General features: G+C 58.6%; 6 protein-coding genes across 6 annotated transcripts; 2 read left to right on the top strand and 4 right to left on the bottom strand.

Moving 5' to 3' along the window:
- Window positions 1-107: 107 nt before the first annotated feature.
- JCM15063_004223 (NAD(P)-dependent oxidoreductase) lies at window positions 108-1,459 on the top strand (the record flags this gene model as incomplete). Its single annotated transcript, XM_076677267.1, has 5 exons — window positions 108-149; window positions 227-878; window positions 952-972; window positions 1,041-1,171; window positions 1,244-1,459. 5 exons carry the CDS (start codon window positions 108-110, stop codon window positions 1,457-1,459), a joined length of 1,062 nt encoding a protein of 353 aa, XP_076535786.1.
- A 637-nt stretch (window positions 1,460-2,096) lies between these two features.
- Window positions 2,097-2,789, bottom strand: YKE2 (tubulin-binding prefolding complex subunit YKE2; the record flags this gene model as incomplete). The annotated part of the gene is made up of 5 exons (XM_076677268.1): window positions 2,097-2,183; window positions 2,253-2,313; window positions 2,388-2,512; window positions 2,583-2,653; window positions 2,732-2,789. The coding sequence occupies 5 exons, from the start codon at window positions 2,787-2,789 to the stop codon at window positions 2,097-2,099; spliced, it is 402 nt and encodes a 133-aa protein (XP_076535787.1).
- Window positions 2,790-3,113: 324 nt separating this feature from the next.
- On the bottom strand, window positions 3,114-4,749 carry CYS4 (cystathionine beta-synthase CYS4; the record flags this gene model as incomplete). The annotated part of the gene is made up of 8 exons (XM_076677269.1): window positions 3,114-3,261; window positions 3,330-3,553; window positions 3,630-3,919; window positions 3,983-4,111; window positions 4,189-4,234; window positions 4,299-4,369; window positions 4,441-4,522; window positions 4,600-4,749. The coding sequence occupies 8 exons, from the start codon at window positions 4,747-4,749 to the stop codon at window positions 3,114-3,116; spliced, it is 1,140 nt and encodes a 379-aa protein (XP_076535788.1).
- Window positions 4,750-5,314: 565 nt separating this feature from the next.
- On the bottom strand, window positions 5,315-7,066 carry JCM15063_004226 (NAD-dependent epimerase/dehydratase family protein; the record flags this gene model as incomplete). Its single annotated transcript, XM_076677270.1, has 8 exons — window positions 5,315-5,351; window positions 5,430-5,543; window positions 5,618-5,834; window positions 5,908-6,289; window positions 6,361-6,646; window positions 6,731-6,791; window positions 6,902-6,946; window positions 7,060-7,066. 8 exons carry the CDS (start codon window positions 7,064-7,066, stop codon window positions 5,315-5,317), a joined length of 1,149 nt encoding a protein of 382 aa, XP_076535789.1.
- Window positions 7,067-7,296: 230 nt separating this feature from the next.
- On the bottom strand, window positions 7,297-9,779 carry MIC60 (Mic60p; the record flags this gene model as incomplete). Its single annotated transcript, XM_076677271.1, has 5 exons — window positions 7,297-7,341; window positions 7,425-7,498; window positions 7,571-8,027; window positions 8,111-9,592; window positions 9,672-9,779. 5 exons carry the CDS (start codon window positions 9,777-9,779, stop codon window positions 7,297-7,299), a joined length of 2,166 nt encoding a protein of 721 aa, XP_076535790.1.
- A 320-nt stretch (window positions 9,780-10,099) lies between these two features.
- On the top strand, window positions 10,100-13,082 carry JCM15063_004228 (uncharacterized protein; the record flags this gene model as incomplete). Its single annotated transcript, XM_076677272.1, has 14 exons — window positions 10,100-10,163; window positions 10,234-10,250; window positions 10,308-10,389; window positions 10,460-10,548; window positions 10,617-10,678; window positions 10,738-10,825; window positions 10,893-11,119; window positions 11,187-11,582; window positions 11,657-11,742; window positions 11,816-11,875; window positions 11,947-12,480; window positions 12,547-12,645; window positions 12,719-12,802; window positions 12,871-13,082. 14 exons carry the CDS (start codon window positions 10,100-10,102, stop codon window positions 13,080-13,082), a joined length of 2,100 nt encoding a protein of 699 aa, XP_076535791.1.
- Between the last annotated feature and the right edge of the window lie 160 nt (window positions 13,083-13,242).

Raw genomic sequence — 13,242 nt, forward strand, 5'->3', positions numbered from 1 at the left:
ATTCGCGAGTCGCGCGACGACCGAGGTCTCGTCGCCTTTCGCTTCCTTCTCTCCATTGATTCTGTCACTCCTTGACTTCGATCGCCCCGACTCACATACCCCACATCATGGTCAAGTTCAGCTGCGAGAAGGTTGGCTTCATCGGCCTCGTGAGTTACGCCCGTCTCGATCGCATCATGATGCTCTTGTCGCTGAACCTTCTCGTCGCACGGTACATCGCATGTAGGGCAACATGGGCGCGTACATGTCGGCGAACCTTGCCAAGTGGTTGCACGAGAACGGCAAGCCCGCGCTCACCCTCTGGAATCGCACGGCTTCCAAGCTCCCGCCGGCGTCAAACACTATCGCTCACGCCGCGTCGGCCCGCGAACTCGCTCGCACGTGTGACGTCGTTATCACCTCGCTCGCGAACGACGAAGCCGCGCAGGCAGTCTACGCCGAGCTGTTCGAGGGCGCGCGCGACAAGAAGGCCCAAGCGGGCCAGGAGGGCCAGGGTCGCTCGACCATTTTCGTCGACACCTCGACCCTCTACCCGAAGCTCGCAGGAGAGCTCGAGCGCACCGCCGCGAGCATCCCGTGGTGCTTCTGGATCGGCGCACCCGTGTTTGGTCCGCCGCTCATGGCCAAGGACGCCCAGTTGGTCGTGATCCTCTCGGGCGACATCTTCGCCAAACGCCACGTCGAGGCAATTCTCGTTCCCGCGATGGGACGTAAAGTGATCGACGTCGGCGCGAACGTCGAGCGCGCCTCGGCGTTCAAGCTGCTCGGCAACTCGTGCGTGTTGGGCATCATCGAACTCCTCGCCGAGTCGATGACCTTGGCCGAGAAGACGGGCGTCGGAGCAGACTTGCTCTACGAGTTTGTCAAAGAGTTCTTGCGTGAGCACACAATACCTGTTGCCCGTCACCGACACCGCCAGAGAGGTTCTGACATTCCGTGACTCTGGAATAGCTGCACCTTCCTTCATTGGTTGTGAGTAGCTCGAATCAATCTCGATCGTGGCGCGTCAGCCGAACTGACGATTTGTTTCCGGAGCTTAGACGGCAAGAAGATCCTCGAAAACAGTTTTGATGGGGAGACGGGTTTCACGGCGACCGGAGGGCTCAAGGATGCCCAACACATCAAGCGATTAGCGACGGAACACGGCGCGACCGTCCCTGCGCTTGATGTCGTAAGCTGCTGAGCCGCGCACGACGTGAGCGGTTGCACCGCGCTGACTCTTGAACCTTTTCTTGCGATTCAGGCGCACCGTCACTTGGTCACGGCAATCGCGCACGGTGGTGGAGACCTCGATTGGTCCTCACTGGTCGCTGGACCTCGACTGGCCGCGGGACTGTCTCCGTTCACCGGACGGAAAGAGCACCCTCACGACACGGGTTTCGGTTCGAAGAGCAACGAGTCGACAGCAAATCTCGAGCCTGAAAGTGTCGGAGGGATCAAGGAAGTCCAAAACTTTTGAAACCGGCCTAGAAAACTTGTAAATAAGCCGTGATGAGGAAGGGGGGGTTTTGGAATGTGGATAATCGCAGTGGAATCTACACTAGACGAAGACAATGAGCATGCCGCAAGAGCCAAATCCTGCTGCCTGATACTCGGCAGAGACTGGTCCACCTTGCCGACTCGCCGAAGCGGAACTCGCTGAAGTGCCGGTTGACACGAGAGAGGCAGGGGATCCTGAAAAGCTCGGAAGGCGCGATGACCTGACTGCGAGGTTGCCAGCCAAGCGAACGATTTGAGCATTGGCTCCAGGACGAATTGGACATGAGGCACCGAAGCGCGGGTTGGCTCTCTATCGCATTTGGCGAGAGTCAACCGCAGGTTCGACTGTAGTTGCCCGATTGTAGTTTGATGCCCCTATGGCTAGGGCTTGCGTCCTAATTGTCTCTTGAGCAAGCCTACCGCTACATCGCACCCGATACAGCCGTAGCGAATGCTGTGCCCGCCAAGGTCGAGGTAAGCTCGAAACGGCATGACTGGGCCGGAAACGAGTCGGATATCTGCGATGTCGTGAGCTTCGAGAGCGATGATGTTACATTACAGTACGAGCATGTATGTCAAAGGCAGGACCGGAGCCGCAGGCGATTGGGCCAGAACGGTCAGGCAGCGGCGAGAGGGGCAGCTGCTGCCGGAAGTGCAGCAGACGTCGTTTCCTGCTGCTTCAGCTGAGTCTGTACATGTACAATCTGTGCCGATGCGAGGTGGATGTTCAGCTTCTCGGCTGCTGCTCCGCGCGAGAAAGGTAAGAGTCGTACTTCTAATCTCTTCGCCTCGAGTTTGCCTTCGAGCGACTTGAGATTCGTCTCTGTCCGCTTACTGAGAATACGAAAGTTCGCGCGTCAGTGTCGTTCGTCAGGCGGCACTAGCGACGGTCAGAGCTCTGGGCGCACATCTCCCCGTCGATCCACTCCAAGCGCTTCTCTACGTTTTGCTTGGCCTCGTCTTGCTCTTGCTTCATGAGTATGGGTCCAATCAATTTGTACACCTGGTTCTCGGGCGTCAACGTCGAGAATTCCTGGTATATGCGCGCAAGCGACGAGGTCAGCCGGTAAAGACTCTGTATGGAGACCTGAATCTGGCCGTACCTTCTTGACTCCTTCGTTCTCGCTCTTCTGAGCGTCCAAGCGTTGTCGGTTCTCGACCGCTTTCGAGTAGTCTTTGAGACGCGCGCTCGACGATCACGAGCACAAGTCAGGTGTTTGGCACTGCGGCGTGGAGCCCGGACATGACTTGCCGCTTTGCAACTTGGTGAACTCGCTCGTGGCGGTTTGTAGCTTGAGGTTGAGCTCCATCGGACGTCGCGGGAGTGCGAGGATGAACGGCGCGGGTGAGGCGGTGAAATTGACGATTCATCTTTCAAAGTCGCGTCTCGTCCGACAACATGCTTAAAGCCGCGTTCGCTTGAATCCTTGTGAGTCCCAGGGGTCCAATACAGTACAAGATAGAGGTCAAACAGCTGTCAAGCGAAGAAAGGAGTGCGCCAAAAAAGAAAAAGCTTGTGATGCATAGAAAAACACTCGCGAGAGCGAGAGAAGTGGATATGTAACCGAACTAACGGCACAAAAGAGAACGTAATTAAGAATACTAGGAGAAGTATCAAGGTATGGGTACGGAGATTACGAAGGAGGGGTATTGAGCCCACTCGAGAGACCCAACTCTTTCTCAATCAGGTCCGAAATTGCTTCCTTGCCCTTGATGCACGCAGTTGCGGGGTGCCCCTCGGGGACTTCGGTCAACCAGGGTGCGGTGACGTAGTTCCTCAAGCTGGTGTCCGGTTCGTGAGCAGGACGTCAGCATGGCCCGGAGAACAGCAGAGATGCGACGAAGCTCACGAGTCCGGGAGCACGATCACGACATTCTTGCCCTCATGTTTGCCAACGAGCTCCCATCCTTCGGGCGACTTGAGCCACTCGAGGGCAGCCCAGGTGCTCGCACCTGACGATCCTCCAACGAGCAACCCTTCGGTGCGGATCAGACGGCGGCAGGTCTCGAACGAGCCCTGGTCGCGGGTCTTGATCCAATGCGTGATGACGGAGTGATCGAGCGCTTTCGGTACCTGGCGTTTTGGAAAACGTGTTTTGTCAGCACTGCAGCACGAGGGTACGGGCTGACGGAGCCGGACGACTACTGACAAAGTCGTAACCGGTTCCTTCGACCTTGTAGATCGGCGAGTCACCGGGGCCCATCGTGTTGAGAGGCTCGGGCCTGGCGAGGATACTGCCGACAGGGTCGACTCCGAGGGTGAGCAGCGCAGGGTTCGTCTCGCGGAGACGGCGCGAGAGACCCGTGATCGTGCCTCCAGTACCCGTTCCGGCGACGAGGAGGTCGACCTTGCCGGAGGACGGGTGTAGAGGGGTCGAAGGCGTCGACGTGATCGAGGCGACAATCTCGAGCGCGGTCGTGTGGTAGTGCGCGTCGGGATCTGAATAAACGCACACGTTTGTCAATGGCGTGTGAGCTTCATATCAATGACAAGGACGCTTACTGTTCGGGTTGTCGTACTGGTTGAGCATGACCGCGTGGGGGATCTCGCGCACAAGTCGATTCGCGACACCGATGTGCGACTCTGGATCCTCGGAAGCGAGTTCGGTCGGAGTACGGATGATCTCGGCACCTGACAATTGATCGCATAGCTCGGAGAGTCAATCGAGTGTGACTAGCCAAAGCGTAGGAACAAGGAGAGTGGCTTACCGAGAGCATGGATCGTGTTTTGCTTCTCGCGCGACATTTTCTCAGGCTGAGGCCAACGCGTCAGGGTCCACCAATGCACATAAATGTAAAGAGAGGATCAGGGTGCTCACCATGACGATGATGCAGCGGTAGCCCTTGATGGCAGCCACGAGCGCGAGTCCGATACCGGTGTTTCCCGATGCTGACAACAATACGAGCGTGAGCGCGGTGCTCCAGGATCTCTCGCGCGAGCGTAGAGACGCCGGGACATACTGGGTTCGACGAGGATCGATTTGCCGGGCGTGATCTCGCCTTGACGTTCGGCTTCTTCGACCATGCGCAACGCGATGCGGTCCTGCCGCACATCGGGATCTCTCGCGTCAGTCTCGCTGCTTGCTTCTCGCGTACACACGTGACGGGCTACGAGTGTACCTTGACAGACCCGCCTGCGGAGAAGCCCTCGACCTTGGCGAGGAGGTTGCATTTGATGCCTTCTTCCTTGGCGAGCTTGTCGAGGCGGACGAGAGGTGTGTGTCCGACGAGCGACAGCGCACTGTCGTGGATCATGAGCGGGTTGAACATGGCGAGCTACGAGCTGGGAAGCAACTGCAGGCGAGCGAGGGTCGAGCGAAGAGGAGCGGGAGAGGGTTCTCGAGAGGAGACGGAGGGGTATTGCGCAGCCTGTGTTGGAAGGCCGCTGGGGGTATGAGGAATGAAGATGTTGGACCTTCAAACCTTGGGGGGAGGGGCGTTGACAGCTGTCGACGAGCGCGAGGATGGGGAAGAAAAAGAAGCACGCGCAGACGCGCAGATCAGATGTCTCGAGTTTCGGCAAGCCATGGCCCTTGATCGGCTCCACCTCATGAAGCCATGTGACGCGGTCACTTCTCGCGTTCTGCGCCTGCAGAGTGCAGACATACCAACAGCATGGACAGCATGGACAGCATGGATGAATGATTGGCACAGCAGGTACACCACCGATGGCGAGAAAAAGATAGAAAGCGAAAAATTCCGGGAAAGCGAGCCAAGTCTGCTCATATTTTTGAAGAAAGGCTCTAAGAGGGTGTCGAGGACAAGGATACCGAACAGCCGCAGAACGGTGACGGAGCTGGGAGAAATATGGAGATCGCGAAACGAGACAGAGCCATTACTCCTCTTGGTTCTCGTATCCCTTAGGGTTCTTACTGAAGGCGCACAAACCGACCAGGGGTTAGCGATATGCTCCTCACGCGAGATACAGCGAAGCGGGCGAGGCAACATACGATTGCCAGTTCCATTGGTCGCGGCACATCTCCTCGAGACTGTGCGTGGCCTTGAAGTTGATCTCCTTCTCGGCGAGAGCCGGGTCGGCGGTCAGTTCGGGCACATCTCCGAGTCTGGGCGACAGCGCGATCTTTCAGTCAGTACGGAAGGGTCACAAGCACAGCTTTCACGGAGAAAGGGAACGAACCGGCGCGCGACGATCTCGAACTTGTACTCGAAGCCGGAGGCCTTCCTCATGGCCTCAACCATCTGGAGGACCGACATGCCCTTGCCCTTGCCGAGGTTGTACGCCTTGTAGTGACCCTTGGTCTCTCCGAAACCGGCGAGGCGGGAAGGCTTTTCGAAGATGCTGTCCTTCGAGAGGGCAGCGAGGGCGTCGACGTGTCCCTGCGCGAGGTCCATGACTGTCCGAGAGCGCGCCGACAGGGACAGGATCAGCGGATGTCCATAGGAGTCTAGGATGGCATACAGACGCACCGTGAATGTAGTCACGCACGCACGTGCCGTCGGGGGTGGGGTAGTCGTTACCGAACACCTTCAAGCCGTCCTTGGCGAACTTGCCAACAGCCATCTGCGCGAGCAGGGGCACAAGGTTGCCGGGCTTGCCTCGGGGGTCCTCGCCGATCTCGCCCGACTCGTGAGCTCCGGCCGGGTTGAAGTAGCGCAGGGCGATCGTGCGCCACTGGCTGTTCGAGTCGCACAGGTCCTTGAGAATCTGCTCGGTCATGACCTTGGTGCGACCGTAGCACGATTCGGCTTGGAGAGGGGAGGTTTCGGGAATCGGAATGACGGGGGGAGCACCATAAACGGTCGCGGACGACGAGTAGACGAGGTTGTACACCTGGTACTTCTCCATGACCTGAACAGCAAAGGCGAGCGCGCTCGAGATCAGTGCGGGTGATATTCACATCCTCGCGCGAGGCGACGCACCGTGAGCAGGTTGATGGTCGCGGTGATGTTGTTCTGGTAGTACTGGAGCGGCTTCTCGCCCGACTCGCCGACAGCCTTGTGGGCCGCGACGTGAATGACTCCCCAGATTCCACCCTTGTCCTGGTACGCCTTGAAGATGGCATCGATGTCGTCCTGGCGAGTCAAGTCACCCTTGACGACGTCGACATCGCACGCCTTCTTCTCCTCGTCGGAGGCACCGGCCGGGAGCGCCTCGACTGCGAGCTTCGACACGCGCTTGAGGGCAGTCGGGAACGAGTTGTGGAAGCTGCATGAACGCGCACGTTGACACGAGGAAGGGTGAGTGGAACTGGCGCAACTGGAAAGATGATGCCGGCCGCGCGAGACCTACTTGTCAATAGTGACGACCGAGTACTCGCCCGACAGGAGGAGGCAGAGCGCGATGTGGGAGCCTGCCAGGGAAGCAACGCAGTGCCGTTCAGCGTTAATCGAGAGCCTTCCAATCGAGGCCGGCGGACGCGCACGCTCGCTTCTCGTAGATGCATATGAAGGGGAGACTAACCGATGTAGCCGGCAGCACCGGTCACGAGGATGTTCTTGCGGGCAGCTTCAGGGATGCGATTCAGTCAGGACGCGACATTCGGGTGGCCCGCCAAAGCACTGAGCGTAGGGGCGCGAGCGCTCACAAGCACCCGCGACCCGATCAAGCGGTGCACGTACAGGGCATGGTGTCGGGCACAGGTCGAGAGCGATGAGCGAGAGGAGAACGAGGAAATGCTCGGGACCTCGAACGCGTGGCCGGCCGGGCGCCGGAGTTCCGCATTGCGTTGAGCTTCTCCATGTCTCGACTACTGGATAATACACCGGTCTCGCGCTTGCAATGTATGTACTCTAAATCACTTTCTCACACAGGCGCACATACACAAGAACACAAATCTACATCGCTTGGTGCCCCAATTAGAGGGCTTTTAGACTTTCAGCCGTTGCTTCCCTCTCGACGACCTATAAGGAGCGTGCGCCGGACAAGATGGTTCAGCTTGTGCATGGCTTAGTTCTGCGGGAGACTGCTGCAAGAGTCGACATACCTCGAGAGCAAGCTTAACTTCGAGGTGATTCCGGGCCGCCTTGAGCCAGTCCGACGCGAGAGCCTTGGGCCAACCTGCGCAGACGTAATGTGCTGTCAGTCATCGTCACAGCGTAGACATTGGATAGAGCATCTTCGTGAGCTTACCCTTGAGCGAGTTGACTTCCCGTGCAGCGAGATCGAGATCCTTGTTCGAGAGCCAGAATTTCGCGCGCGCGATCGTCGACACCACATCGTCACCGTCGGCCCAGCCGTCCTTCTCGAACAGCGCATGACTTGCGACGTAGCTCGAGATGTACGAGAGCAGTCCACCGTGTCGCGGGTACAGAGACACCTTCTTGAGCTGAGGAGCGACCGAGTCGGTGAAGCGGGCAGCGAGCGCAGCAAACGAAGACACGCCGGTCGACGCGACTTCGCTCGGCACCGCGCCGAGTGAGAGGGCAATCAGAGATTCGGGTTTAGGCGAGTCCGAGGTCGAAGCGGTCGACGACAGGCGTTGCAGTGCAGACAGTTCAGCGGCGAAGGGGAGCCCGGCTTCGACCTTGTGTTCGAGCGCTTTGACCGCCGTGAAGATCTTGCGCGCGCGGACAGCCTCACCGAGCACCTGCCATTCAGGTTGACGCGGTTCGAGAGCGTCAGTAGCCGCAAAATCCCCTGCAGCGATTATAGCACGAGACTTTTGCGCACCTCTTCGTTCTGCTTGGCGACCTTTTCAAGCTTGCGGACGCCGCCTTCGAGCTCTTCGAGCTTGGCGAGCCTACCGCCACGCTCCTGCTCGACGCGGGTCTTGATCTCCTGCACCCACCGACGCTGCATCTCGATACCCTGCGCAACGACCTCCTCCTTGAGACGCTGGTTGATGATCTCCTGTTGCGTCGCGAGCTCCTGGTCGAGCTTCTCCTTGTACGCTTTGACGAGGTTCTGCCTCTCAGAATCGAACGCCTTCTTCCAGTCCTCTTCCTGCGTGTCGAGGCGCTCAACGAGCTCCTTCTCGGCCTTGAGCAGCATGCCCGAGTACTTGCTCGCCTGCTCCTTGAGTTGTTGCTGGAGTTTGTCCTCTTCCGCCTTCTTGATCGCGTCGACGCGAGCCGCGAGACTCTTGATGTCTTTTTGTGCGTCAGAGAGCACGTTCGTAGCGCTCTCGGACGCGTACGCGTCATTCTTCTCGACGTACTTGGCGAGGCTGTCAATCGTCGAAGCGAGCTGACCGAGCATGGGCTCGGAGCTGGTCACGTCTTTGAGTGCGGGAGCAACAAGGGGAAGGGGTGCAGGAGGGGGCGCGGTCGGCTTGATCTCGCCCTTCGGGGTCGGGGGAGGACGGGGGACTTCGTAGCCCGGCGCAGGCTCGAATCCGATCGGCAAGGGGGGACCTTGATACACGGCGTTGTCGGCGCGCTTGGGAGGAATCGGGGTCGCGTCGAGTTGTCGGGGCTTCTGTGCATACACGGGGAGAGTCGACTGAGGCTCGGAGACGGATGCGGCGGGTTGGTCGACCAGTCTCGGCTCGGCGGGAGGTGCAGGGCTCGGAGCAACTGCTTGCGAGGCCTGCTGGGCCGGAGTGACTGCTTCGTTTGCAGCACCCTTGGCGGCGGCAGTGAGATCGCTAACCTTGTCCTCGACGACGGCAGCGGCTTTCTGGGTCGCGTCCTTGAAGTTGCTCGCGCGGGCCTTGGCGGCCTCGACGGTCGACTGGATCTTGACCTTGGCGTCATCTGCCGCCTTCTTCGCCTCGCCAGCGAACCTGTTCTTGACGTCTTCGGCAGCCTTTGCCGGATCAGCCTCGGCACGCTTCTTCTGGAGGCTCCATCCCTCAGCCTTGGCCTTGGTCTCGGCATATCGCGTCAGCTCCGTCTCCTTGCCCTTCGAGAGAGGCTTTGCGCCGGCTGCAGGCGGCGGCACCGCGCCGACAGCGTTCTTGATCTCGATGTCGTCGAGCAGGTCGCCGATTTGAGCGCCTCCGGGAACGGTCTCGACGAGGAAGTCGCGGTAACGGAGCGAGAAGTAGCCGAGAGGGACCGACACTCCGTAGAACGCGAGGGTGAGGAGGAGGACGGGCGACAAGATGCGGCGGGTGATCGACTTGCGCGGTCTCGGCGGCGGCGGCGGCAGCGCAGACGCGAGGTTCGGGTTGGGCAAGACGTTCGACTTGGTCGGCGCGGTCGCGAATCCCTGCAGGTGCGGCTCGGCGTGTGCATGAGCGAGATGACGAGGGAGAAAATGACGAGATCGCGGCAGCGGGACAGCTCACCTGACGCGGGACTCGCTGGGCGGTGCGCGCGGCGAGGGACAGTGGCGAGCCAAGCCGAGTCTGGCTCGAGCGGGACGCGCTGGTGAGCCTGGTTGTGGAGCGGAGCATTTCGGCTGCGATTGATGGACGAGTCGACGGCAGGCGAGCACGTGAGCTGGCGGCGCGATGTGGACGTCCGAGCGCGTCAGCTAGAAACGATCGAGGCTTACAGTCGCGTTGGCCTGATCCGACGGGCTTCAGGGACAGTGAGGGACAGCGGCGCGGGTTTTGAACTTCCGTGTCGCATCTCAATCTTCCCCCCGTGAGTGTTTTCCCCCGCCCGACTCGCTCCACTCCTTTTCTTCCCCTCTCTCCACATCCCGACGTTTCTCTCTCGTGCTACCCCTCGAATCGCACCCCTCAAAGCTCTCGTCGAACCAGCCCTCGAAATGGTCGCCGCAGTGTCCTCGGATCCGATCGAGTCCAAAGTCGACGTCCTCATTATCGGTGCAGGTGCGCGCATTTCCGCTCGTTCGGCTCCTGTGCGAAAGTATCTGACCAGTTGGACGCTGCTCGAGTACAGGTCCAGCAGGATGCATGGTTCGTTGAGCTTTCGATGTCAATGCTCGGACTCGTGTTCTGACATTTGAGCTCCAGGCGCTCGACGTGCTATCACGCTACGCTTCGCGCGGCCTCACCTGTCGCATCATCGACAAGCGCAGCGCTCAGCTCGATAACGGTGAGTCGCACGCTGATGAGAGCCGGCTAATTCAGCATTGCTCACGGTTTCCTGCGGTCCCTGCTTGCAGGTCAGGCCGACGGACTCAACTCGCGCACGCTCGAGATCTTCGAGTCGTTGGGCTTTGTCGAATCTATCGAGAAGGAAGGATCGCGAATGGCGAGTCCTTCGCTGCTCGCTGCGTGTACGAAACAGTCCGGTCTAATGCACCAGCTCGTCTGCAACAGTCCACAATCCGCTTTTGGAACCCTGATCCTGAAACTGGGCGTCTCATGCGGACGAGCGAAATGTGATCCAGCTCTACAGATCCTTTACATACAGCGCCGGAACTCATTGTCTGCGTTACAGTCCCGACACGATTCCCGGCCTCTCGCGCTTTCAGCAAACCATCCTGCATCAAGGGCGCATCGAACATCACCTACTGCAAGACGCTCTCGTGCGTCGTTGTTCCCGTTGCTTGACCCGACGCCAGTCCTTACTCACGTTCGAGCTCGAACGCTTAGAAACACTCGGAAGGCAAATTCGCACCGGAACGTGGCATGCTTCCCGAATCCCTCGAGATCGATGACTCTCTCGTCTCGAACCTCGACGAGCATCCGATCGCCGTCAAGGTCCGTCAGTTGTCCGAGGAGGAGTCCAACCCGAACGCGTTCAAGGGGGACGTGCACGGCACGCGATCTGGATTGTTCCGCTCTTCATTGCTCTCTGCCAGTGAAGAAGAGAAGCTATAGTAAGTCTCTACCCCCGCGTACCGAACTCAGGGGGTCCCTGACTGTGGAAACTCTGCCGCTTCGTAGCCAGAACGGCAACTCGTCCCCAAACAAGACCGAGATCATCAGAGCAAAGTATCTCGTCGGTTGCGACGGAGCTCATTCCTGGACTCGACGACAACTCGGCGTCAAGATGATCGGAGACCAGACAAACTTTGTCTGGGGCGTGCTCGACCTGATTCCCAAGACCAACTTCCCCGACATCCGTTCTCGATGCGCCGTACACTCGGCCAATGCTGGCAGTGTTATGGTCATTCCTCAGGAGCGAGACCTTGTCCGGCTGTACATTCAGCTACCGATCGAAGTCAAGCCCGGAGAGTACCTCGACAAATCAAAAGTCACGCCTGAAAACATTCTCAACACCGCTCGGTCGATCCTGTACCCTTACACGCTCGAAACCGACTACATCGAGTGGTTCACTGGGTAAGGCTCACCCTCGTCTCTTCAATACCTCATTGTTTCGCTGCCACTCCTGACATCCTCCCACACTGCCCCAGGTACCACATTGGTCAGCGTCTGACCGAGTCCTTCGGAAAGTTCAACCGCATCTTCTTGGCGGGCGATGCATGCCATACCCATTCGCGTGAGCTTGGGATCTTTCCGCACTCGCTAGAACAGGTTCTGACCAGATTTGTTCCCCGCATTCGCTTCGACAGCCAAGGCTGGCCAGGGAATGAACACGTCTATGCAAGATACGTGGAATCTGTGCTGGAAACGTGAGTTCATCTCTGTCGCGATGTCAAATCTGGGCAGAAGCTGAGCGTTTGCGCCTGTACCTGGAATACAGTCGGACATGTCGTCACGGGATTGGCGGATCCTTCTCTCCTCGAGACGTACTCTGCCGAGCGCCAAGTCGTCGCCAAGACGCTCATCGACTTCGACACCAAGTTCTCCAAGCTGTTTTCGGGAAAGCCAGCGTCGGCCGAGGAAGCGACCGAGGGAGTCGATCTCAAAGAGTTCAAGGACGTCTTCGCGACTGGAAACTTGTTCGCAGCCGGCATGTCGATCGACTATGCCGATTCCAGCATTTCCCACAAAGTCAAGTCGAAACCCGAGCTCGCCACGAATCTCAAGACGGGCGAGCGCTTCTTCGGTGCTCAAGTCGTCAACGCCGCCTCCGGCACTCCCGATCATCTCACGACCCGCATCCCCTTCACGGGAGCCTATCGTGTGTTGATCTTTGCGGGCAATGTGGCCGAGAAGGCACCTATGGAGCGCCTCAAGCGTCTTGCAGATCACCTCGACGGACCGGATTCGCCCGTCTCGAAGTATACCCCGAGCAATTTACCTCGTTGGTCTGTCATCGACCCCATCACGATCCGTTAGCCGCTTTCCATCTGTCTCTTTCTCTCGTTTACCTCGGACTGACGGCGCGTTTCATGCATAGACTCGTCGCCGAGAACCGCGCTCGAATTATACGACTTCCCTCAGCCGTCCATCTTCCATCCGCACAACTACAAACGGATCTACGTCGACGAGCCTTCTTGTGCGCCTCCGCTGTATACCTATTCAAGGGAGACGAATGCCTTGCTAACGGGAATTATCGCTCTCCTGCGCAGTCCATCGAGGCGACGGCAAGGCCTACGAAGCTTACGGCATTGACAAGGAGGTGGGTGCAATCATTGTCGTCCGCCCTGATCAATGTGAGTGCTTGTCTCCCGGCAACAAGTCCCGCACCCTGACTAATAAACGGAGGTTCGATGCGAACCAGACGTGGGCCTCATTGTCGGACTGGAGGACTACCAGTTGCTCGACGATTACTTTGCTGGGTTCATGCTTCCGGCTCGCGATGGAGGTTTGCCCGCGAGCAAGATCGAGAAGGTGTCGCCGCCAGACTTTTCGAAAGTTGCGCACCAGCAGATTTCGCACTCGTTCGCTGTGACGCCAGAGACGAGCGCGGGTGGGGAAGCATTGGCTGCTTGAGCACGTGCCAGTAGGGTGTGCAATTGTTGTATGGGAGTTTGTAAATGTATTCTGATCTGTACTCCTTGGAATGTAAGTTGACTCTTCAACGTCGTCCAGGTCATCGGGAGGGGCTCGAGCGAGATGCCATTTCATGACACGTGTCGTGACTAGCTCGGCA

Source organism: Sporobolomyces koalae, assembly GCF_050403365.1.
Source record: "Sporobolomyces koalae JCM15063 DNA, S_koalae_JCM15063T_v1_ctg7, whole genome shotgun sequence".
Taxonomy (NCBI): Eukaryota; Fungi; Basidiomycota; class Microbotryomycetes; order Sporidiobolales; family Sporidiobolaceae; genus Sporobolomyces; species Sporobolomyces koalae.